The 24113-nt window shown below is 40.2% G+C and overlaps 1 protein-coding gene across 1 annotated transcript in view; it reads right to left on the reverse strand.

Moving 5' to 3' along the window:
• The window catches only part of hydin (HYDIN axonemal central pair apparatus protein), a 65288-nt gene that overhangs the window by 8589 nt on the left and 32586 nt on the right, over positions 1-24113 (reverse strand). The window contains exons 46-82 of the mRNA XM_054777622.1: positions 23737-23807; positions 23444-23608; positions 21314-21511; positions 21026-21226; positions 19300-19499; positions 18957-19139; positions 18465-18584; positions 18220-18379; positions 17971-18143; positions 17629-17827; positions 17449-17542; positions 16202-16295; positions 15886-16054; positions 14451-14533; positions 13955-14110; positions 13644-13749; positions 13138-13342; positions 12805-13037; positions 12574-12722; positions 12286-12481; positions 11575-11683; positions 11104-11343; positions 9306-9451; positions 7066-7272; positions 6824-6984; positions 6640-6734; positions 5703-5922; positions 4501-4701; positions 4292-4418; positions 3191-3356; positions 2725-2872; positions 2438-2645; positions 2090-2311; positions 1672-1841; positions 1342-1540; positions 1031-1183; positions 777-947 (exon numbers count right to left, since the gene is read on the reverse strand). Of these exons, the coding sequence (XP_054633597.1) occupies positions 777-947; positions 1031-1183; positions 1342-1540; positions 1672-1841; positions 2090-2311; positions 2438-2645; positions 2725-2872; positions 3191-3356; positions 4292-4418; positions 4501-4701; positions 5703-5922; positions 6640-6734; positions 6824-6984; positions 7066-7272; positions 9306-9451; positions 11104-11343; positions 11575-11683; positions 12286-12481; positions 12574-12722; positions 12805-13037; positions 13138-13342; positions 13644-13749; positions 13955-14110; positions 14451-14533; positions 15886-16054; positions 16202-16295; positions 17449-17542; positions 17629-17827; positions 17971-18143; positions 18220-18379; positions 18465-18584; positions 18957-19139; positions 19300-19499; positions 21026-21226; positions 21314-21511; positions 23444-23608; positions 23737-23807 (6098 nt within the window). The remainder of the gene's footprint in view (positions 1-776; positions 948-1030; positions 1184-1341; positions 1541-1671; positions 1842-2089; positions 2312-2437; positions 2646-2724; positions 2873-3190; positions 3357-4291; positions 4419-4500; positions 4702-5702; positions 5923-6639; positions 6735-6823; positions 6985-7065; positions 7273-9305; positions 9452-11103; positions 11344-11574; positions 11684-12285; positions 12482-12573; positions 12723-12804; positions 13038-13137; positions 13343-13643; positions 13750-13954; positions 14111-14450; positions 14534-15885; positions 16055-16201; positions 16296-17448; positions 17543-17628; positions 17828-17970; positions 18144-18219; positions 18380-18464; positions 18585-18956; positions 19140-19299; positions 19500-21025; positions 21227-21313; positions 21512-23443; positions 23609-23736; positions 23808-24113) is intronic.

Consider the following 24113-nt stretch of genomic DNA (forward strand, 5'->3'; position numbering starts at 1 on the left):
GTACCCAACTTCGCCTCACGTCACGACCTTTCCACACCTCCACTTCACCATATACAGGTACAGTCAGGTCAATGCAAAGTGGTGACCATATTTAAAGACCCATGATTGCATTGTACTGTCATGGAATGTACTGGAATGTCATGCGGTTTAGAGAAAAGTTGCAAGATGGTAGTAAAGAGTGGAAAGATGATCACAACGAAGCAGGTGACTTGATCTACCATTTGTCAACACAGCAGATGTTCAGGACAACTACAAATACTTGGAATCCCATAGACAAATGTGCAAATGTGAGGAAGCTGCAACATAGTCAGCAAAATCTAAATACCTACACCAATTAGAACATGTCCTCTTGCCGGATGAGAAGAACAACATACAAGACAACAACATGTACGCCCTGCCAGCCATCAGATATCCATGGTAGAATAAGCTGGCCAAGGGAGGAGATATAAACCAGTGACATCAAGACAAGGAAGTTCCTCACAATGCGTGTGAGGTTTCACCCCAAAACCCACATCCGGAGACTGTACACTAAGCTGAAGTAGGTAGGCCGAGGACTTGTGAGCATCAGAGCCATGATCCAGGATGAAAAAACAAAGATCCAGGAATTCATTGGGAACATGGCCTCCAGCCTCAGGAAGCAGAAAAATAAAAAGAAGCAGAATTAAGAGGAACCATCTTGGCACGACAAGCCCCTGCATGGCATGTACCATCGACAATTAGAGGAAATGGCTGATATGGAGAAATCCTACCAGTTTATTGTTTGATTGGAAATGTACCTTGCAGCAGCCCTGAATGGTCAGCAAAGGGTGTAAATAGCCTTCAATCTCAGCCCGTAACTCTGCAGTAAAGGGAGGAATGCGCTGATAGGGTGTGAACTGGATCTCGATAATACTTGAGCCGGCATTAGGATTAAGGTACTGCTGGCCTGCAGGGCTGATCGACAGATTCTAGATGTAAAAAAGCAGAGTACAGGTAATGCACAACTGTAAGCTGTCTACTACTTATTACTGTATTGATGTATGCCCCGTACCTTGGGGTCCAAAGGTGTTTTAGTGTCCATCTGCAGATTGAAAGGAATGCCCAAAATACTGTAGTTGACCAGGTGCACTCGTTTTATCGCTTTTTGTCCCAGTAACAGACTTCCAAGTTTGACCTTTTGGGACTTGGGAGCCAGTACTTCCAGCTACAATAAAATGATACAAATATGTGATAACTGGATCAAGCTGGTAGATGATACAGTATCTCAATAAAGCATAAAGTTTCATCAATAAAAGTATAGGGAGGCACATGTTCAGAAAAGCAGAGAAAGCTCTTGAGTGCAGCACGGTATGCAGTCCTTACCTTCATTTCAATGCCTTGTCCCAAAATGTCCACTTGTTCTTTAATGCAGCTGTTCAATAAGAAGGTGAGCTTTTCGTGGTAACGCCGTGGCTCGCGAGGATAAAAAGTGATCGGAATATTCACCACAGCACCAGGAGAAAAAACATCTGCTTTGAAGTCAATCTCCAGGAAAGCGCTTTTTCTGAATTGGCACTTGACACTGAGGAAGCGAATTTAATGTTTTTAAATCAGGGTTATTTTGCAAAGCTCCAAGGCAGAATAAATACACTCCTTATGTGCTTTACATTTTTGCTTCACATTAACGGATGCCAATAAAATGGAACAACTCACCTGATGTCCCTGTCGCCTTTATTTTTTATCACGAGATTGTGGGAGGCTGGGGTCATGCCAGGACAATACAGAAAGTGCATGCCAAAGTTGTACTTTTTGAAAGAGAATTCCAGGTCGGGTGTCACACCACTACCTTCCAAAGCCATGGTAAACGATGCACCATTATTTACCTGCATTGAAGAAGACAAGACAAATACATTCACGAAAACTAAACAGGATTTTGGCAACAGAAGTTGTTTGTAGGCTCTTGCAATACTGTATAAGATCTGGTAGTTAATTAAACTGAAAACATTTAATTGATAACTTGAAATTATAACCATGATTAAGTCATTTGGATTCAAACAACTGCAATGGAAGAGCCATAAAACGGTGACAAACACTTGGTCACTGAGCAAATGACTGACACATTGTGCTTTACCTTGATAATCAGTCTGATATCTTTGAGGGTGCAAGTGTTCCGAGGGGAGAAGAGGACTGAAGACTGCAGCTGATCCCCAACAGCTATCATAGCATTTTTTGGTTTTGTCACTAGGGTTTGAAGCAGCTCACTCGGCCCTTCCAGCTCAAAGTTCACATCCATATCGTATCTTCCAGTATTGCAGACCAGGATATTAAAGGTAGCTTGCTCTGAAATGCCCACCTATAGCGTTCAGACACATACAGCCAGATGATGTAATTGCTTAAAGCTCAATGTCTTTAAGTGCTTTTCAGTGTATGGTTATTTCATACAAATCCTTTATGTGCGTCAATGACAACAAATGCTTACCCTTCCAAAGTCCAAAGTTTCTATAACATCAGGGCTGAGCTCTCTGAGGCCACCATCTGAATTTTCCACTTGAACAGAAGCAGTCATTATAAAGCAATCTGCCTTACATGGAAGAATAAGTGGCTGTGACTTCCTCTTCACTCTCAGGGTTAATCTGAAGCTCACGTAGCCCTCTCGACAAGGACTGAAGGACACTGACAATGGCAGCCTGCACCAAATTTCTGAGTTGTAAAATCGATTTGTTTAAATGACGTATCTTTCAATCAGTTCCGTTCAGTGTCATTCACCTGTCTTTGGCTGCCACTGTGCCGCTTGAGGGCTGCAAAATCAGTCTGGACTGCTGGTCATCACAGAGTAGTGATGGCTGCGCAACAGTGAAGTGAAAGGGTTCCTCCTCGCCATTCACTAGATCCACACTTTGTGACACTTTATTGCCTACAGATATCATAGAAACTACGTGGTGATCTTCAACACTCTTTGCTGCTGCTTCACGGTGGTACATTATTGTACAATATACAAACACTGGCACACACTGAAAACATCATGTTCAGATATAAAGTACTGTTGCTACTGATGAAAAAAATGACAGTGAACTTAACAGACATGGACTGACAGGACTAGTTTTTTTTATTTGAGTAATTTAATTTGCTGGGAAAACAGTAAAACAAAATCATTTAATATTTGGTGCAACTTCAATATGAGATATGCACATGACAAAAATATAAAAGGGGGGAGCTTGTGTATGTGACATACCAACAAGTTGTTCTCCAAAGTCAAGATGAGACTTGTTAAAGTAGAGAAATGGTTCTCTCATAATGCCCACACATAGGAAAGGAACAGACAGTGACAGCGTCTCAATCACGAAGCTCCAGTATGACTCCACGTCATCCACCTGCTCAGCCACATATTTAAAGCACACCTATTAAAAAAAAAAATGAATAGATTTGTGAATAGAAAGTTACGCAATGTAGATCCTTTCTGAAAGAAGCGCCTCAAGAAGGACTGAAAGAGATACTGAGGGGAAAAAGTGATAGGGGAGGTGAGAGTTATGTAACCCAAAATAGTAACAATCAGCAAATAAGGCGATTGACACATTGAAGCCATGTTGACAGAGGAAGAAAAAAATGGAACAGAAATTAATAATATGATATTTGATTAGGTAGCACCAACAGAAGTTGTAGCCACCAGGGGTATCTTGGAAATGAATAGCGTGATATTTGATAGCACCAACAGAAGTTGAAGAATAATCGACTGTTTGACGATTCGATTAGAAGGAGTCTGATTCGACTGTCAACCTCGTCGTCGAATCGTATGTAAATGTCATATGATCAAGATTGTACCATTCTGACTGCATGGGGGGTGCTCACGGGTTCAGGTCTGGTGCCATACTTGGCCACACCATCACCTTGACCTTCAGCTACATGGCAGTTGTCATCTTGTTTGAGATTGTTACCCCGTTAGAAAACTGTCATGCAGCCGCGTTTCCAAAGGAGGGGCTCATGCTACGATGCACAATGCACATGTTGCAGTTCCAGTAATTTCTCCCTCAATTAACCACAGCAGCCTAGTGCCTGGCAGCACTCGTGCAGCCCCATGACACTACCACCACTGTATTTTACTGTCGACATGACATGAATACAGTATCTTGTTACTATTGCTCTTTAGACAATAGCAATGTTGAGTAATTCTTAGTGGATATCAAATCAATCTGCTCACTGAATACTTTTTCTATAGCAATGTCCATTGAGATGTGCTCTAATAAAAACAATTCCTGAAATGTGAGGGGTGTACTCACATTTGTAAGATACTGCACAGCAGTAACACCAGCTTAGTGACTTGAGATTTGGTTCTTACCTTTGACTTCTCTCCAGGCAAAACAGTTCCACACGGGGTTATGCAGGTAAATAGACTGTTACCAGTGTCTTCACATCGCCACTCATATGAATAGGGTTCACTGGTTGGGTTCAAAACAGTAAAACATCTGCACAAGGAACAGACAGCACACATGAGCCAAATTCGAAGTGTTTAAGTTAACTACTCAATATGACACTTATTTCTTTTACCGTATTGTTGGGGTAGAGAGACCAATGGTGATGAATTCTATCACTTTTATGTTTGGGTTCAAATAATTCCGGAATGCAGAGTTGCGGCGGTGGCCACTTATGTAGTCTGAATCTTCAAGGTCAAAGTGATAATATGGTAGTATGCTGTTGCCACAAATTGAGATACATGGTGCATCATCTGCCTCTTCCAAATTGGGGATACTGGAAATAAATATGTGCATAAACACAAATAATTATCAATTAAAAATGTTATTATACCAAAGACATGCATTTATCTTACTTTCAGGTACACAATCAACTGTAGCAAAAAACACACTGCCAAATAGTACAGTATATACAGCACATTCATGTCCCTTTTTGGGAATCTCTAAAGCATGTCAGAACCTCATTGGTCAAGTCACAGAATGTGGGGATGCATCGTGTAATCTAGAACAGTGGTTCCCAGACTTTTTACAGTCGTGTACCCCTTCACATATTTAACCTGATGCCATGTACCCCCTGATCCTGCACACTTAAAAATCAACCCTTTTTTATCTTAATTACCTTGAAATATTGAACATAATTACTTGGTTAATGAATTTTATAGCAATTCTGTGTCAAAAATGTGTATTTTGCATAATCACATTGTGATCAAACTTTCGTATGAGCACTAATAAATAGTAAAAAGTAAGATATTTTTTATTCCAGTCGGATGTTGGCATCCTTCCATATGAATGGGTTGAATTTGAGCTTACATTTTTTGTCCACTCACGGTGGCATTGGTTTAAGTCTGCATATTATTTCAATACTAAATGGAAGGGGAACGTTGATAAAGCAGTATCCCATGTACAAAAATACATACAACCAACGATAAAGCCTCATTTACAGGGGGGGTTCCCCCACTCACAGTGACAGGCTTTCAATGCTGCGCTCTGTGGGGACTGGAACACCAATATCAATGAAATCATCGAACTTACTCATTTGTTCATGTAATGCAGACAGAGCAATGAACAAGTTAATGCGTTGTTTCTGTGTTAGGCGCTAATTTTTTGCATTTTTATTCACATACACCCTATTATTAAAATTGCTGTACCCCGGAGGGTACGCATATTCCACTTTGGGAACCTAGGATCTAGAACAGTGATTCCGACCAGAAGTATGCATACCCTTAGTGGTAAGCTAGGAAATACGCTTTTAATTTTTATTATTAGATGCCAAAGTACCTGCAGAGCAATATGCCCTTAAACGGGCCTGCCTCCAAAGGTGAAAAGTGAATGCAGAAAGTCCGAGTAGCACCAGGCAAAATGGTTCCAAAACTGGGCTCCACAGTGAAAGGAGACTTCTGCATCAAAACAGACCTCTCGCTGGCCAGACTGCTGTCTGACTTTTCTTCAGTCAAGGCCATTGAGGACATACTACTTGGCTGAGGTGTGAGGGCCCCATCTGTAACCCCAAGGCAAAGTTTATATTGTTAGCATATACAGTGGATCCTCATGTATTCACAATTCAGCATTCACGACCCCACAAATTTGGAGATTTTTGGTCCCAAATGTTGTTTTTTAACTCTGAAAATAAGGTGTTGTGTTTTTTTTTTTCTGCAGAAAACACATCTCATTCACCAGAAGTCGAGTTTTCACGTTTAAGTCTTCATGCTTCACTGATGATGTTTTGTCGTCTAGCGTTGAGATTTCGCACATTGTTTGCTTGAATGCACTATAGTTGTGTGCTGAGAAGCAAAAGTGAACCTTATACCACATATACGGCTTTCTCAGATGCTGCCACAGCTTAATGAATCCAAACTAGAAAATAAAAGACAAACTGACGTGTTAGTGGTGAGTACCGCTACACTTTTATACTTTAAAATGTGTCGACCTTGTAATGTTTTATTTTACACTTGAATTTGAAGTGATTTGTTCCATACTTATTTATTTATTCTTATTCTATTCTTATTCTATTTTATAAGTGTTTAAGTTTATTATGCCATTTTTGCAGAACTGCTGGAAATGTGAATTTCTCTTGGAGATGAACAAAGCATCTATCTAATAAGTGTGTGAGGCATACTTAGGGCTCAAACCTGGATTATTATTCACTGTACGTGTCATTGTATAAGATGTAACTGAGATGTTTAGTTAACATCAAGTTAAAATCATAAATTGTTACCTTCTTGACTTTGCTCGTCTGGGCTGCTGCTGGGATCCATTGAGATTTGCCAGGAAAATTCCAGTTTCACAACGCCTTCATTAACTATCTGCACACTGCACACGTAACAAATGGATATGTAATATGATGAAAATGTGGATTTGTGTGAATTTGCAATGAAACAACAGAAAAAAGCCTGACTTACTTTTCAGTGCTGGTTTTGTAAGCCAAGGTGTCTTTAAACTTAATGGTTTCCGTGCTACAGCTGAACTTGACAAAGTCACAAACTGCACTGATGAGCAAACCCAACTCCCATTCTGAGCCTTTGACTACAGAGCAGCATGGTTCATCATGTAGTTTTACCATCTGCAAACAAACAGATAAATGTATCTATACTTCTAATCTTTCAACATATCTCTTCGGATCATACGTGTCAATAAGACATACTTTATTCTTCCCTGTTTGTTGTGTCAGTGTCCGTGAAGCCTGCGATGTCTTCTTTTGGTTATCCCAGTCAGGAACTTGATCCAGTGGCTGCTGGAATGTCACCTGACAAAGCTTGCATGTCATTAGCTGTTTTGCCAGTGTCACTGGCCCTTTGGAGCAGAAGATGGCAGTCACTTCTTTAGAGCAGCCAGCATGGAGGTGTCCTACCTGTAGGCATGATATACAGAGCAACAGAAATTCCTGTGGTAGCTGTAGCAGAACTTTAAATGCCGCCTGATCGATGACTGCATAGCACTGCACACAACAACAGCGTAGATTCTAAAACTCCAAAAGTAGTACTATGTAAAGCAGAAAACATGCAACCAAAAATCCAATGTTTTATATGATTAACAGAGAGTAAAAGCATGTTTTTTTAACATATAAAACAGCCCGCTGACTTACGAGCAGACTAGTTTGTCTGCGTAACAGTTAAGATGACAGCTTTTACTTTTAAACGTGATCTTACTTGCATGTGAACACATGAGTCGCTGTAACTAGGCATGTAACTAGGCAAATTTCGCAGATTCACTGTTTCGCAGATTTTTTACGTGCAATTTTGCGTATTTTTTTTCAACAGCATATGAAGGCGCATTGTGTTCTGCGTCCTTGTGGTGTATTAGAGCGATGTAAGTGCTCTGTTGTATATTACTACTGCTACCAGTAGAGGGTGTTGTATACTCATGTTGCAGACATGTGCAGCTCCACCTCCTCTCACTGTGTTAGCGTGCCTGTACGAACATATTAGGAACCCACAGTAGACAATAGGCGGCCAAATATAGAGCCACAACAGTCCTTATTGGCTAAGGGAGAACCCGCCCATTGTGTTCTGCATCCTGATTGGCTGTAGACCATTGTCAGTCAATCTCATTCATGCCGTTGCTAGCAAACTAGCTAACCGAGTGACCTGCTTGCTAACCGTCAAACAATAGAAGAAGCAGCAGATACTGGTATATGTTTTAATATGTTTTAACAATAAAATACATACAAAAAAGCTACAGACAAACAGTGCCTGGACGAAGCACGGACAGAGGAGTGAATATGCGTGAGTCACTTAATAATTTATTGTGCCCAACCTAGTAGATTGATCACTCAAATTCTAATACAAATTTGTACTTTGTGACTGTTTAAAATGGGAGAAAATGTTAATGGCGGTCTGTGAGGGGTTTTACAGCATTAAAACATATATACTATCTGTAAACAAGTTGGCTACTTGGCGGATTTCACTTATTGCTGGCTATTTTGGGAACCTATCCCACGATAAATGAGATAACACTGTATACCACTGCATGAAAAAGTCACGGTTTGAAAACCGCTAAAATAGTCCATCATACCGTCCTACGGTATGAGAGAGAGTGGAGGTCCAGCGCGGCCACTATATGGAAACTCGATGAAGGCACATGTGTTGTCATTCCATCGGTACCGCCGTGCTGTTATCGTTGTCAGTCGACATATTACTCACGTCGAGGGTCGCCACATGTGGAGATGTGATATAGTGGTATAAACCGTTTGGTCCCCACTGAACAATAAGCAACAACTACTTAGCAACAGCTGCTAATGACAATCACATGGCCCGGAAATGGAAGTGACACTTGGTGACACACGCAAATTAATAAAAACTCAGCAAATACACAATCCAACAATTCCAAAATACTTTGACAAGTTGTGACCTGCACATTCACCACGCTATGAAATAATAATGTAACACTTCGAGTTTTTTTTTTAATTATTCTTTATATTGTGACCTTTTTTGAGCCACTGATTGAGCCAGTGATTACATTTATTTGCATTTTGCTTTCTTTGCATATTTTTTTTAGCGGTAGTATGCAGTATGTTCCACCTCCATTATGTTCTATTATACTGTTTAAAAATGACACCAAAGAAAAGGTTTTTTTCCCTTCTTTTCAATAAAGATATTTCAAAATAACACATTTTAGACCTGTAATTATAACACCGTGAAAGCGTGATATTTTTGCCCAAGGTTATCATACCGCCAGAGTCTCATACCGGTCCGTGCTTAGATGTAACCCAGATGACTAAAGGCAAAAAGCAGACTACACCGTAGTCTGGTCGCCAGGCAATCACCGAGGCACATCAACCACTCACATTCGCACCTACAAGCAACTGTATTTAAAATAGAATAATTAAATACACATTTTTGAGTTTCATTGTGCTTTTCGTGTTTTTGAAGACATTTCTCTTACCTCTGGTGAAATGATGACATTGAGGTCATCCGAGGGCCACTCAAACCTCACCACCTCGCTGCTGCTGGTGTGGCTGGTCATAGTGAAACTCTTTTGCACAGGACAATCTACATAGCAGTCCCCAAAATTGAGCAATTCATAATTATCTGTGGAAACACAAAACATTCTCTAAATTTACCATTAGTAAATCAAAAGTGTAACTTGATGGGTCATGATTAGGGATGTCCGATATTATCGGCCACCGATAATTATCGGTCCGATACTGCCCTAAAAATGTGATCGGCCAACATTGGTATCGTTTTTTCCCTCCAATAAAAGTTGATACAGAGCTTTCAGCGTCAACGTTACAAAGTTGCAACAAACCAATCTTACCTTTTGTTTTTTTTTTAAAGAAAGAGCTAAAAAAAATCATCACACCGCAACGTAATAGGCAGATAACAACAAACAAGACACTACCAACGCATAACACAGATTAACCGACAACTATGTGAGCTCTAAATGTGTAACTTAGTGGCTATTTACAACAACAGTACAGCAAAGCACGCTGGGAAACAGGAATCGCTGCTGTCAAAACCATATAAGTAGACGCCGCTTGGCTGAGCCGTACGTCAACTTCGCCACCATATTGGATCTGACAAGGCTGCGCTGTAATTGAATACAAGTAAATTTACTTTATAAAGTGCATTTCCACAAAGAAATTTAAGTTAATGCCTCTCATTTTTACATTCACCCACGCACTAATACACTTGGGAAACCGTTTCTTCTCAGATGGCTAAGATAAGAACTTTATTGATCCCGTCCAGTAGTAATTCACATTACATCAGCTATAGACCGCCAAAGCAGTGCCAAAAACCCATATACAGTATATATATTTAATGCAATAAAATCAGAATATAAAATAAGAACATGAAAATTATCAATCAAAATAATAATCAGCAAATTCATCTATTTTAAACGATACACCTTTAACTAAAAATAAATCAAATGTCTCCAAAAATAACATACATCAAGGCACAAGAAACACAAATGTATTCTTATATAAAATACGTAATACATTAAAGTATCTACTCAGAGATGGGCGGAGTAGCCAACAAAACAACTGTACTCATTTTAAGAGTATTGTTACTTTACAACAATTTTACTCAAGAAAAAAATATGTGATGTTACACATATCGGGATTGGTTGATATCGGAATGGGAAAATGAGAGTTGGACAATATCGTCATATCGGCTATCGGCAAAAAAGCGAATATCGGACATCCCTAGTCATGATCAAACATTTTGGCAGTAAATAAAAATTAAAATTAAAATTAAAAAATTAGAATAAAATATTTAAAAATAAATAAATAAAATTAAAAAATAAAAAAAAAAACATTTTGGCAGTGATTCAAAACTAACACTAACGTAAGTACTGACAAACAACGATAAAAACCAAAAATATTGGGACCGCACGATGGCCTGGTGGTGAGCATGCTGATCTTCAGCCTCTTTGTGGCTCCCTTCGGAATCATTGAATATTTTTTAACACCCAAGTACGGAACATGCACATTTTTTAAGAGTTAAAAAATATTCAACTTTTTGTAAGGCCATGAATGCATCCTGGGCGAGTTTTGACTGGTGGTTGGATGAGCTTGAAGAAACTCCCAAACTTTTTCCCCATTGACTATTTTGATTGGAAATATTATAAGGTCGGTTTAGAATTTTCTTTTGGACACTCTCTGAACTGTACTTCCCCTACTCTTTAAAACTATTATTTGCTTCCCACAAGGCTCTCACCTCAAACTTCCTTGTTGGCTTACCTTCCACATCATTGTTCTTATCGGTTTCCTGAAGGGGCCTGCTGATGTTGTCAAGAGTGATGATGTCTTGGTAAGCCTCTCCAGTTACTTCTACAATCGCATTGCTGTACTGGTTGCCCTCCACTCGCAGTGAAATCCTGTCTGCCACACTCAGAGGTTCGGCAGAGGAGAAGGTGACCTCCAGTTCCACCCTCTGAGTAACACCCAGTCTCAGGCTTGCTCTGTGCACTAACTGAAGTTCTGTTAAAAGGGACATCTGATTAAAGACTGACGCAAGCAGTGTAAAGAAGCCTGTTTAGTCAATAAGGAAAACAAATAAATGAGTTATCACGTTGACACAATCTGCTTTAGTTTGTTGTGACAGATTAAATACGGAGCAGCAGCAATAATTAGCCGCAGCAGGAATTCTAGTAAGTAGACAGCAACCTTTGCTTATTGAACCAAATGATCATTTAGAAGAAATGCTTTTACCTGAGTCCATTGTGTCCTCCAAATGGGAGAAGTCGATTGCACCGCAATTGTTACCAGGAGCTGCTCTGACGGTTAACACATTGTGTTTATCCGTCATGTCAATCAGGACCTTCAAATATCACAAATGTGGAAAGTGTACATGGAGGCTTTTCAGTTTCACTTTTATTTTAATAATGACATAAATAAACAATTGTGTGACTTAAGGTTGGAAGTAGAGATGCGGGATATCTTTTTTTCCCAAACCAATACTAACTAGCTTTCTGCTTCCCAAGACCGATATCATACCGATAACCAATAACTTTTTTATATCTACTTTTTACAATTTTGATTTAACTGTAGTTTGCGCACATCTAGAGGTAAGAAGGACTTGAACAAATTTGGATTTGACCAACTATAGCTGCTGATTTGTCGTAATCAAAAATGACATTACTACTACCACATCACTACTGTCTGAGAACCACAGCATAGAGCGTAGGGAGCCACCTGCTGCCGCCCAGCAAGATGCACTGTATTCGGGTACACGCTCCGAGCAGCCGGATGTCACGGATGTCTCTTTCAAACTTTTCAAACGACGTGACGCTGGCATATCAGGTGGCTGTTAGGGTTTTTTGTGTGCTCGATGTTTTTTTTGTTTTTTTTTTAAATCAGGATACAATGTTTTAGATGTACTCACAATCAAACACGGCAGTGACAAACTTGGTATCATCTCACCTGAGCTGGCACATTGCCATCATTCAGCAGCACCAACGGTAGGGTGTCCGAACGTCCTACCAACGTCCGCCTGAAGCGCAAGACTGGATTTGATTCGCTGTTTAACAGTGTCGGACGTACAATAGACAGAACGGGCAGACAGCCTTCACCGATTATGTCAAACTCCAGGACCTTGGACTTTAAGTTTGTTGTCATTCTTTAACAAAGAGAGAGTACAATAATCAGTATTAACATGTCACTTAAAACTATTAAAAAGATACAAAAACAGCATACTATGTTGACGCATACCTGCTGTTTTTGTCAAATGTGGCTTCAAACACAGCATTGTAGAGATGCATGGTATGCGGTGTGAAGCTTACAATAGCAAATGCGTGTGATTGGCTGGGAACGTACAGTGTTGGAGAAGCCAGTTCAAAAATGTCCACATTGCTAGACATCTGGATAAAAAGCAAAATAATATCACTATCTTCAATTGGGAAAGGATCATTAAAAAAAATCATAAACCAACATCGTCTTTACCTTAATGCCAACCAATCTGATGCCCAAATTGAGTGTGTATGGTACTTTGCTGTTGTTGGTGAGTTTGAAGCGAGCCTGAGCAGTTTGCCCCACAAGAATTTTGTTGAAAACAAACTTGTTCTCTTCCAAGACATAAATCCTTTCAGCATTGGCAAACTGCTCGGAGGGGATCTGACTGCTGGTTTTACACAAATGATGCTCCTCAAAGATGGAAGCCATGTCTAACACAATGCCTGGGTAGCAAGAAAAGTTGTCAATTAATAAAGAGGAAACAGGGAGTCAGAGTTTACCAGTTTACAGTTTCAAGTAGGCAAGACTCCACACAGGTCCCACCTGGCCTGCAGACTTCAGCTATCAGTTTGTATGGTAAGCCCTCAGGGTGGTCTAAGGGGTCCCGGCCACTGATGTCAATAAGCAAACTCTGGCTCCAGCTGCCGAGCTGTTCAGCAGTACAATCAACTGTCACCACCACCCGGTTCCTGGGTTGCATTAGCCCTGTGCAAGGAAACACTGCAAACACCCCTGTGCTCAGTCGATTCTGGAAATGCAGTAAAAAAGAGTGAGGTGAGGTGAGTATTTAAAACGTGTGATTTAAAAAATAAATTATGCACAACATGCACACACACACACACAAGTTTTTGTTGGCAGTAGCTTTGTAAGATCATACATACAGACAGACTTACCAATAGACTAGACAATTACATTGAGAGACCAATATTTAGTATCAAAAAGTGCCAAAACATGGAGACCATGAAGTAATTAATATTGGAAAAATACACACCAAAAAAGTATTGGGTCAAAAGTTGGTTGTGGATTTATTATCACGAGTAGTCCCTCACCTGTGAGATGCTTGCATCTTTCTGCTCGCTCCTCATTCTGCTCCCGGCTGTATGAGACTTTTCTGACATGCTCTCACGAGCACCCCTCTTACCCAGAGCCACACCACTGCAACAAGCAAAAAGCAACACAAAATAAATTGAACTGTCTTTTGAAAACTGACATTTGAGGACATTAGGGCCATAGCATTCAAACCACAAAGAGATTTCAATTCTACATGCATTCATTGTTCAATTCAGAGTTAGAAAGATGGGATGGAACGTCTTATGCAGTTGCTGTTTATATTGTACATCGCACTGTAATGCTCTCCTACCTCTGCCTTGTTCGCGGGCAAACGTCAACGCCCGCACAGGAGATGGTGAAATGCGTCTCAAAAACGCCATTGTTCTCAATCGTGAAGGTTTGGCTTTTCTTGGAGCCAAAAACCAGAGGACCAAAGTTAATGTCACACATTGGTAAGATTGTGTACCTGGACCAGACAAAAATATATTGCAGTTATTATCTCGCATAATTGTGTTAGCACATTTACTAGAAAACACAAGGGCTTTATCAATATATTCTCACTGTGATGAAATAGTAGAAAAAACATGCGCTTACTGTAACATCGTAGGAACACACACATTTAACAGAATGCTAAGTGAGGCATTTATTCATTAATTGATTCATTTTCTCCTGCCTATCCTGGAGGGAGGTCGGGTCGGGTCTGAGTACACCCTGACCTAATTGTCAGTCAATCACAGGGCAGTGAGGAACTCAGAAGATTTGACAGCAAATAAATATCATAAAACACATGAAATCATAATTCAAACCTGGAGAAGACAGCATTAACCGAAACATTGATGGGTAAAATGGCAACAATGTGCCCTCCATCTCCAATGCTGGGTTCAATAACCTGCAGTTGACAGTAACATTATTAGTTTGCATCATTATTTCAAGTTATGTATGTTTTCATTTCTAAATATGAACCAATATTTACAAGCTCCAAAAGTAAATTATGTTGCAATGACTTTCTGTCGGATTTGTAACAATCGGCAAGTCAAAAACAAAAACCTTAACAAGGACAGAAAGCTGAACACCATTATCCCTTCCAATCAAGTCCACAACCTCGGACTCACTTTTGATCTCACTCCCTCCACCATCAGCCCAATCCTGAAAAACGCCTCACTTCACTAAAGAAACATTGTCCACCTACATCACAACTTATCATCCACTTCTGCACAATCCCTTATCCAAGCCTTTGGCACCTTCAGAAATCCTCAATGAACTACAAAACACCCAAGACTCACCTGCAGGCCTGCTCATACACACCAAGTACAGAGGCCACGGCTTCCATTAGGTTTAATCGTTTACATATTATTCAATACCGGTGCCAAATCGGTACTTTTGAACCCCGAAACAGGACGTAAAAAATGGAAAACATACACATTTTGTCAAAAACAATACAAACAACAAGTCGAACACAATAGTAACTTACAGTAAATACTTCAATAATATATTTACAGTTATAACTAACTAGTAAATTCACCAGTATGAAATAAAATCCACAACAAATTGTCATAATTATCACAGCAGAACCAGCAACAATGCACAAGGAATGTGCAAAAAAAATTCACAAGATCTTGAACATTCCGCTGTTGAAGTGCATACGATTCCTTGTCTTAAAGTGCATACATTCCGTTGTTTAAGTGCATACATTCCGTTGTTTAAGTGCATATATTCCACACAATTCAAGCAAAAATTCATAACTGATACACAGTTCTGGCGATGTTAGACTACCGTTAAAATGCCTTTGCTTGTCAGTCCTACATGTTCCGACATGAATCATGTATGGATTCAACAAAATGAAGTTAGTGTACAACCTGCTTGTGTTGTCATGTTGATGTTCAGAATTACGGTTTCCATGAATGCACCTCCCCGTAACCGTGATTGGTGGATAATGAGGAAATGTTGTGTGTTGGCGTGAAGAGCGACGGACAACCGAGTTTCGGTACGCATTCCAAACCTTTGCTGGCCCCCAGTCAAATACAGAAAACACTTCAAGATACTTCTTAGCACTTGTAACGCCCTCAATAATATGACTGCTTTCTACATCTCTAACTTTCTAAATGTGATGTAAAGTATTATTATTGTTATAATTATTACTACTATTATTTTGATTATGATTCTTGTTATTATTCATTAGCTTGGACTTTCCATCACAGATAATTTTAGAACTATACAGTATAGTGTCGTCCAGAGACATACCTGACATGTTAGAGCGGGTTTGTCTGTGATTGAGATTTCCTGCTTGGGTTTGCAAAGGATCTGAATCACTGTGAACTTTTTGCGAGGCATTAAGGTACCATTTGCAGGGGACACCTTGAAGGCAGAGCTGAGGTGTGGATGGCATGGGTTTTTTGGCACAACGGAAATCCTTGTGAAAGAAAGAAGAAGGTCACCAACAGGAACTGATGAATACAGCAGTAATGCAAATAGTGTCAGTGTGGGAGTCAGAATGGTAAAAATAGTTATTCTGACATAATGATGCAATTTAAAGTAAAGACAAGCGCTCCAAACTTACTTGTATGCAAATTCATATTTTCCTTGGTTTTTCAGTTTGATGATACGCTCCACCTCTTCAAAGACTTTCATTGTTCCAAAGTCCAGACAGCCATCTGCCATAGAATAATATTGTAAAGCAGTGATTCTCAGATGGTGGGTCGTGACCTGGACCAGTTTTCAGTGGGTCACAAATCTTTGCCAAAGAAATCATACAAAAATAATCTTTTATTCGCTTTTATTCTGAAGATAGTGGCGTTACTGGACACAGTGGCCGGGAGTTGCTGTTAGTCATTGGCAGCCGCTCTTATGGACTCTGAAACCGGAAGATCGCAGGGAACTACAGAATCTACGTATCCGCCGGCGGCCCATCTCAGCCTTGACCCCCACTACTGCGCTGCAACTGCCGAGAAAGTGCCGCATTAGGTGTGCGAGGAAGCAGAGCAGCCCAGGCGAAGCTAATGTTTATAAACCGTACAGGTTGACTTTTCAATTGATTGTCATGCCTACTGGTCTTTGGACAACAAAATGACCATGAATGCCTTTTGAGATCCATCCAACGGACTGTGAGAGAATGTTGTGTTTATGTACTCTCGGAAACATGGCTTAACGACGACATCCCGGACGCAGCCATTGAGCTACAGTAGCTGACATACCACCGTGGAGGACAAACATGCTACGGTAGGAGCCAGATCCACAGTGATGATGTCTGTCTTTACATCAGTTGCGGTTCTAAATTCAGTTGTGGCCCGGTATGAGACCCCATATCATGTTTTTATTAAACTTGTGATGGCCTACTGACTTAAGCAAAATAATAATTTGCTTCAGTTCAGTATTAGAAATGAGTAGAAAAATTTCCCAACTTTGGGTTGCCGCTTGTCAGCTAACGTAGTTCCAGTTAGTTGGTGGGGCCACTTAAGTAAAGAGTTTGGCTTCTCAAAACAATAAGCGTTCAAAAGAGTAATTGATACACTTCCATCACAATAATGCCTCGGCTCAGGGGATGAAGTAGGGGGTAAGTCACCGTTGATGCACTACACTGTTGATGGGGATGGCATACAACTTCATGTCAAAAAATCTGAACTATCTGAACTATTAAAGGGTGATGTTGGGTCCTGCAGCCAAACCAGTTGACAACCACTGTTGTATAAGTATGGTATGTAGTCTTAATATGGCAATAAGATACAATCACAGTCATTGGTTAGTGTTACTACTACATGAAAGCAAGCAGGTGCCTTTACATAAAGTGTAAGCTATTCAGCGTCATACCTGGTGTGATGTCCATAGCTATATCAAATGCTTCTGCGGAGACCTGTATTTTTTCAGTGTATAATATGCCCAAAATATTCTCTGCATCTAAAACCTGAAGAAAAAAAACACAGTACAGATCAGGAACATCAATACAATGTTTCCTGATAAATACTTAGCACATGAAAAATGGTAACTCACCTCAAAGCGTAATTGCTTTTTGATATTGAGAGGCTTTTTGGCCATGAAGTGCATTGTCAGTAAAAGCGAGGTGTTTGGTAAGATGACACTGTTATCCTGAGATACACTAAACTCATCACCAAGTTCTTCCATGCCCTGCAATCTCCAAGATATTGGCACTGGTGTCTTGTTATGGATCTTCACACTTCGACTCTCCTGCCTAGAGTGACGATGAAGAATGACATTAAAAAGAGCTGCTGCTGCTTTAACTTAAATAATTGTAATTACTTTTTATGTACAATGGTGCCTCTTTATATGGGTAAAACACAGCTGACATATAATGATGTCTATAAAGTCTGGTACCTGTGAAGTAAAACCCTGTTGAAATGCAGACGCTTGCTTTCTAGCTCAAGCTCTGGTCGCACTCCGAAGCAGGACAGTGGAATAACAAACACTTCTGGATTATCCCTGATACAGCAAACAATGTTGTCCTTGATTTCTCCTGCAGTTGTCGGGTAGGCCCACACAGTCAAATTCTGGAAAGGTGGAATCATGTTAATCCAGTCATCTATTGACTATAGCAATGTTGGTAAGAGACAATCAACATGCTACCTGTTCCTCATCAGGTTGCAGGGTCATGATAGGAGGATCTAGCAAATATGTGGTGGCCTGGGTATCATTCTGGAAATGAAACTGAACCTCAGTCTCTAGCCCTGAATCATTTTTGATCACCAGTCTCTCTGTGTTCTCCGGGTACCGATTATCCTTGTATCTGTACTGACAGAAGTAGGTATGTGACATGTAGCAGGGGAAAAACAAATCAAAACCCACTGTGTCTTGTGTATTTCCCTTTTCACCTGTCTCTGGTCTTGCTACAGAGTAATGGTCCAAACTCATAGAATCCAGGATTGACGACATAAGTCTTCTGAAGCCCTTGTGTGAATTTTGGCACCTCTCGACAGTAGGGAAAAAGAATCCTGTGGGAAAATAAAAACAATATATTGAAAAGGCAATCGTAAGACAATACGGGGTCAGTTACGATGTCTAACTGCAAACTGTAGATTTCGAGTTTCTTCGATTTTCTGAAAAGAACCTTGGTGACAATATTTAAAAAAAAAATACAGTTGTTTAATGAAATATTTTTGGTAAACTTTTCAGATGAGAATAGGGTAACAACATTAAAAAATCACAACACAAATGTTATTTATCCATATACCATTACATCATACCATAGCTGTGTGAACAGATTTAGATACTGTAGCTCTCTTGTAAATTCGCCACGTTTGCAAAGATGAACAAAAGTAGCCATTTTATTTTTCTAACATTACAATACAACAATGCTGACTGACTTGTAGTCTTTGCAGAAGGAGGGATATGTGCAAATCCCTCTACAAAGGAGTTGATAGACTTTCTGAGTCTCCGTTAGTTCAAAGTGGAAGATCTGTTCAAATTTCCCAGGGGAGCTGGTATAAAACCATATCTTCAACACCACTTGCCCGTTGGCGGGTACAACCCAACGAAATGTTGTTAGGCTGAAGACAAAACACACGCGTTACTGAAACAATCACATAGAATAGAATATCACAAAAGCTAATGCCTGACCCTGGGGGACGTGAATTAGAGTCAGTGCTACATGACCTGAACTTAACTTTTGTACAGTAAAAAAACCGACCAAAATATTGTTTTTCTTACCCCTGGTTGCGTTTCTGCTCTATACTTGCAATGTGTTGATCTTGTTCAGTGATGTCAGGTGTGGAAGAATAGAAGGACTGATCCAAGCCCCTGGCTTTAGGAAGGGGTGGAGGCCGTTTGAGGCTCTTCTGACTCTCTCTGCTCTTCTTATCCTTCAGTGCAGTCAGTTTCGCACCAGCTTTGTTGCGACCTTTGAGCATCTTTAGGACACAGAAACATGCATCAATACACAGATAATTTAGATTTTTTTTTAAATATAATGCTTTTGCATTCATTCAACCTATTTTTAAGGATTTTTTTCTTCAGCATAAAAGCACACAATGCCTTGCCAAAGTCTTCATCCCCCTTGGATATTTCAGCCTTTTATTGTTTTTATATATGAAGTCTTTTTCAAGAATTTGAAAAACAGCTCCATTAATGTCAAAGTGAAAACAGACTTTTAAAAATTGGTGTCAATTAACTAAAATAACTAAAATAACCTCCCGCATACTATTTCAGACTGCACCAACAACCCAGTCGTAATACACACTTTTCAATATGGTCTCAACTTTCCACTAATTCCTTTCCCCCAGCTAAATCGAACTCTGAATTTTTTCGCTGGCGGGGACAGGGTATTTATATATAAATAGCACCTTTGCAAGCTTTGAAGACTTAGCAATTAAATTCAACCTCCCTAGATACAGCCTATTTCAGTATTTCCAGATTCGCCATTTCCTTCAGTGTAGTGATCCAAATTTCCCATATGTACCGCCTGTGTCTGCACTGGGAAAATGAGCTGGGAGTTACCTTGGGGGACGATATCACTTCCTGTGCAGGATTAAGTATAATACAATTTAAGGTTTTGCACCGCAGTCACTACTCAAAAGCAAGACTGTCAAAAATATACCCGAATATAAATGAAAGGTGCAATAGCTGCCATAATGCCCCTGCAAATTTAACTCATACAGTATTTTCTGGTCCTGTCCATCTCTGACCCCCTACTGGTCCGTGATCTTCAAAACTCTGTCAGAAGCCCTGCATGCTAACTTTCAACCTACTGCTGCAGTGGCTATATTCGGCATGGTAGACGAGAATTATCCTACAATTAGGGCAAGTCACAAAAACATGACAACACTACTCATGCACAGAAAGATATTACTACACTGGAAATAAACGAAGCCACCAAAAGTGCAAATGCAATTTATCCAGCAAGAAAAAATAAAATATTCACTCAGGGGGTCTAACAAATTCTTCTCTGTCTGAAATCCAGTACTGACATACTTGCGTAAACTCAAAATCATCCCCACTTGACAGGATTGGGCGGCCCATTTTATTGGGTTACATTATTCATGTAACCCAGTGAAGAGTGTGCAGATGGTACAGATATTATGGATATTTTATACCTACATTGTTATTGTTTGGGGCCATATAGAAAATGGATGGATGGATGTTATTGTTTGTAAGTATTCATTCATTTTTTTATTATTGTTTTTTTTCCTTTCTTAATTTATTTGAGTTTCCCTCCTGTTTGAAAAAAAAACCATGCCAACCAGGTTTCTGAAAATTAGTTTTCATGTCAACATGAAGGAATCTTTTTGCAAATTCTTGGCAAAAAAGTCGAATTACCTTGAACATCATTTCACTGATAAAAGCAGTAAAAGGCTGAAATTTTCAAGAGGGTGTATGCTTTTGCGAGGCATTGTGTTTTGCATTTCCATGTACAAGTGCATAAGACGAGTCAGTTTACCTTGGATGCTTGTATGTCGTCATCATCTTCCTCTTTCCTCTCATCTTGTTCCTCTGTGGCACAATTATTCAGAAAGGTGAAGCAATCGCAGTTTAGTTTTCTGTTAGCTCGTTCCCTATTTTTGGGGAGACGAACCACTGATAGTGTAATAGGAGGAGGGATGGCTAGTGTGCTTGATCCCAACCCCAACTCATCCATGATCTATGGAAGTGAAAAACAGAAACCAAATGGTAAGAAATATATCAGCATGGAACTTGATCGAAAAAACAAGGTATTTGTTGGCCTCACCTCATTTAGTGGGGGCAGGGCTTTGTTTTTGAGCAGCTGGTGTACACCTGGGTAGTCTTTGCCTGTGAGTTTAACAACGATGTGAGGGATGATACTGAGTTTCTCTGCCATCTTGTCTGTTTTGTATGCTGGTTCCGTGTGACTGTGTGGAGACAGAACCTTGCTACTGGATTTTTTGCTCTTCTTTGCTGAATGAGCCTGTAAAACAATTTCATTGCATTTTGAGGATGTATATTGCTGAACACTGAAAAGTGTCTTGAGTGTGTGCTCATGAAATTTGCCAATACAGCGTCAGCGTATCTTAGTATATATGTGTACTAGGGGTGTCTTAGAATAGTCCACTATTAATTCGGAGGGGTCAGATTCAACTATCAATCTCGCTATCGAATAGAAAGCATAGAAAGTGCGTGTTGGTTTGCTACTATTAAATCATACTAATCTCCTTCATGAGAGCCACCACCATCGACGACGACGACTTTTGGACAAATGACAATCGAGAACTATCTTTTGGGGCCTGAATATACAGCGGATGAGCTGCAGGTTTTAGAAGCTGAGCGGACAAGAAAAGCAAGTGAAACGTCGAAGCAGACGGGCCGAGAGAGTCAGGACCGGCATGACTTAGTGGTGAAAATGTGGAGCCAAGCCATGCCAACAGAAATCGAGCGTTTCTACTGCACTGAGTGGCACATAGTTTTACCATCGATGCATCGATAAAAACGTGTGTCCACCTACCCAAAATCAACTGGAAAAGACGCCCTAGGACAACTGGACCAGATGGACAAATGTCCATCGAGTAAGTCACCATGATATTGATTCTGATACATGGAGCACATAGTGCTTGATGTCATAGCTGTCCACAGTCCATCTAGCCGTGTACAAACAAAACATGGAATGTGGGCTACTACAGATAATTTGGTTGTCTATTCGTAGTTCTTATGTTTGTTCCTGTTTCTCAGTCATTACAGATTAGTGTCCTATCGCACTGTTTTGGAGTGGGACCTTTACCTCTCGGTAGTGGCGTGAGGCATTGTGAGCTAGGTGCTGTGTCACTACGCCAGACAAGTAGTTCTTTGGCGTTAGCTCCTACAATAACAATGTCACTGTAGCTTGGTTAATATGCAGGTCAGTTAGGTAAACGGAACATTGTTGGCGTTTTTTGAAGGGATTTTTAAGAGGGCTTTATAGTTTAAATACAGTAGGTGGGTGGCATGGCTCAGGTGGTAGAGTTGTCCTCTCCCAACCTGGAGGTTGCGGGTTTGATCCTCTGTCCGCCCGTGATCGTGTCGAAGTGTCCTCGGGCAAGATACTGAATCCCCAGCTGCTCCTGATGCTGCGTCATCAGTATGGAAATGTGCTAGCAGTGTCAAAGCGCTCTGAGTGCCTTGGGGGTGGAGAAGCGCTATACAATTGAAAGACTATTCACCATTTAGGTGTGTCCCGTTATGTGCATGGTTAGCTCCCACCCAGATGCTACCTGTTTTTCTCTCTTTAGAACGCACTGAAAAGGGAAAGTGTCCATGTGTCACATAAGGATGATGATCAAAATTCAAAAAAAGTGCAGTTTTGGTTTAAAGATAACTCCAGAATATGAATTCCAACTTGTGTCAGCAGCTTCTTACATATCACGTGCAACAACCAACATTATAAGGCTTCATTTTATATACCAACAGTAAATTTTAAGGCAAGAAATTAGGCTGCAAGTTTGTTATTCAAGCCATGCTGGTACTATTCTATGTGAACTTTTCTGATGTGTGCTGACAGTGACCGTGTTCCGGGTTCGTTTGTCGGTTTTGTTCATCTTGTACTGTTGTTGCACACCTAGCATGTTTTTTTGTCTGAGTGATTTAGCCCGTTTCTTTGAGGTGGAAAAATAATCTCATTTGCGACAATGAGGTCTGTTTATTTCTCGGGATCTCCATTAGCTCTGCTCTTAAAAAAACAACATACATTTGAACATTAGTCGGCTATGGACAAAATCTAACGAATCACATTCAACTATGAAAATCCTTAGTGAAAGACAGCCCTAACGTGCACATTTTTACAATTTTCTGTGGCTTTGCAGCAGTTGCAGAGAGTGAGGGTGAGAGCAGCTAAGATAGAAAAGAGATATTTTATAATCGGAAAACATACGGGTTTCTCCGTTGGGGGATCTTCTGCGGATGGTGTGGGCTCCGGACCCGGAATTGGGACCCGCAATAAGCCATTGACACGGTCCCAGTACTGGACAATGTGCTCCACCATGGTCTGGCTACGTTCATATGCACTGAACAGACTGTGCAGCTTATCTTCTCTTGGCTAGACAGGAAGATGATACCAATGACAGAATCAGAGAAATGAAAAACTTAAACATTTTAATAAATAACTGTTGGTTTGACAGTCATTTGAAATCGCAAAACAAATAATGATCTATTGTTCAAACCCACCATTTCACACTCTCCGGGTATTTCAGATTCATCTTTCTTGTGTGAAGGATCAGACTCTTTGCTTTGATTTGCTGCATTAATACAAATTGGTTATAATACATTCATTTGCAAGACAGTCATTCAGACGGTTTCTTTCTTTAGATGGTGAAAGTGCATTAGTAGTTTGGGTTAAAAACATATTTCACCTTCCGTAGTATGCAGCCTTTCTCAACCTGGGTTAATTTCAGGAGGTCGCCAAGTCATTGTGGAATGGATAACGACGAGCTGCACTTGAGCTGTACTTGTTTCATGCTCGTATTTGGCAAAAATGCATTATCCGTAACTCATCTAAAACAAGTATCTGGCTCAGCCCTAAACAAAAGTGTTCTAGCTCAAGA

Source organism: Dunckerocampus dactyliophorus, chromosome 5 (genome assembly GCF_027744805.1).
Source record: "Dunckerocampus dactyliophorus isolate RoL2022-P2 chromosome 5, RoL_Ddac_1.1, whole genome shotgun sequence".
Lineage (NCBI taxonomy): Eukaryota > Metazoa > Chordata > Actinopteri > Syngnathiformes > Syngnathidae > Dunckerocampus > Dunckerocampus dactyliophorus.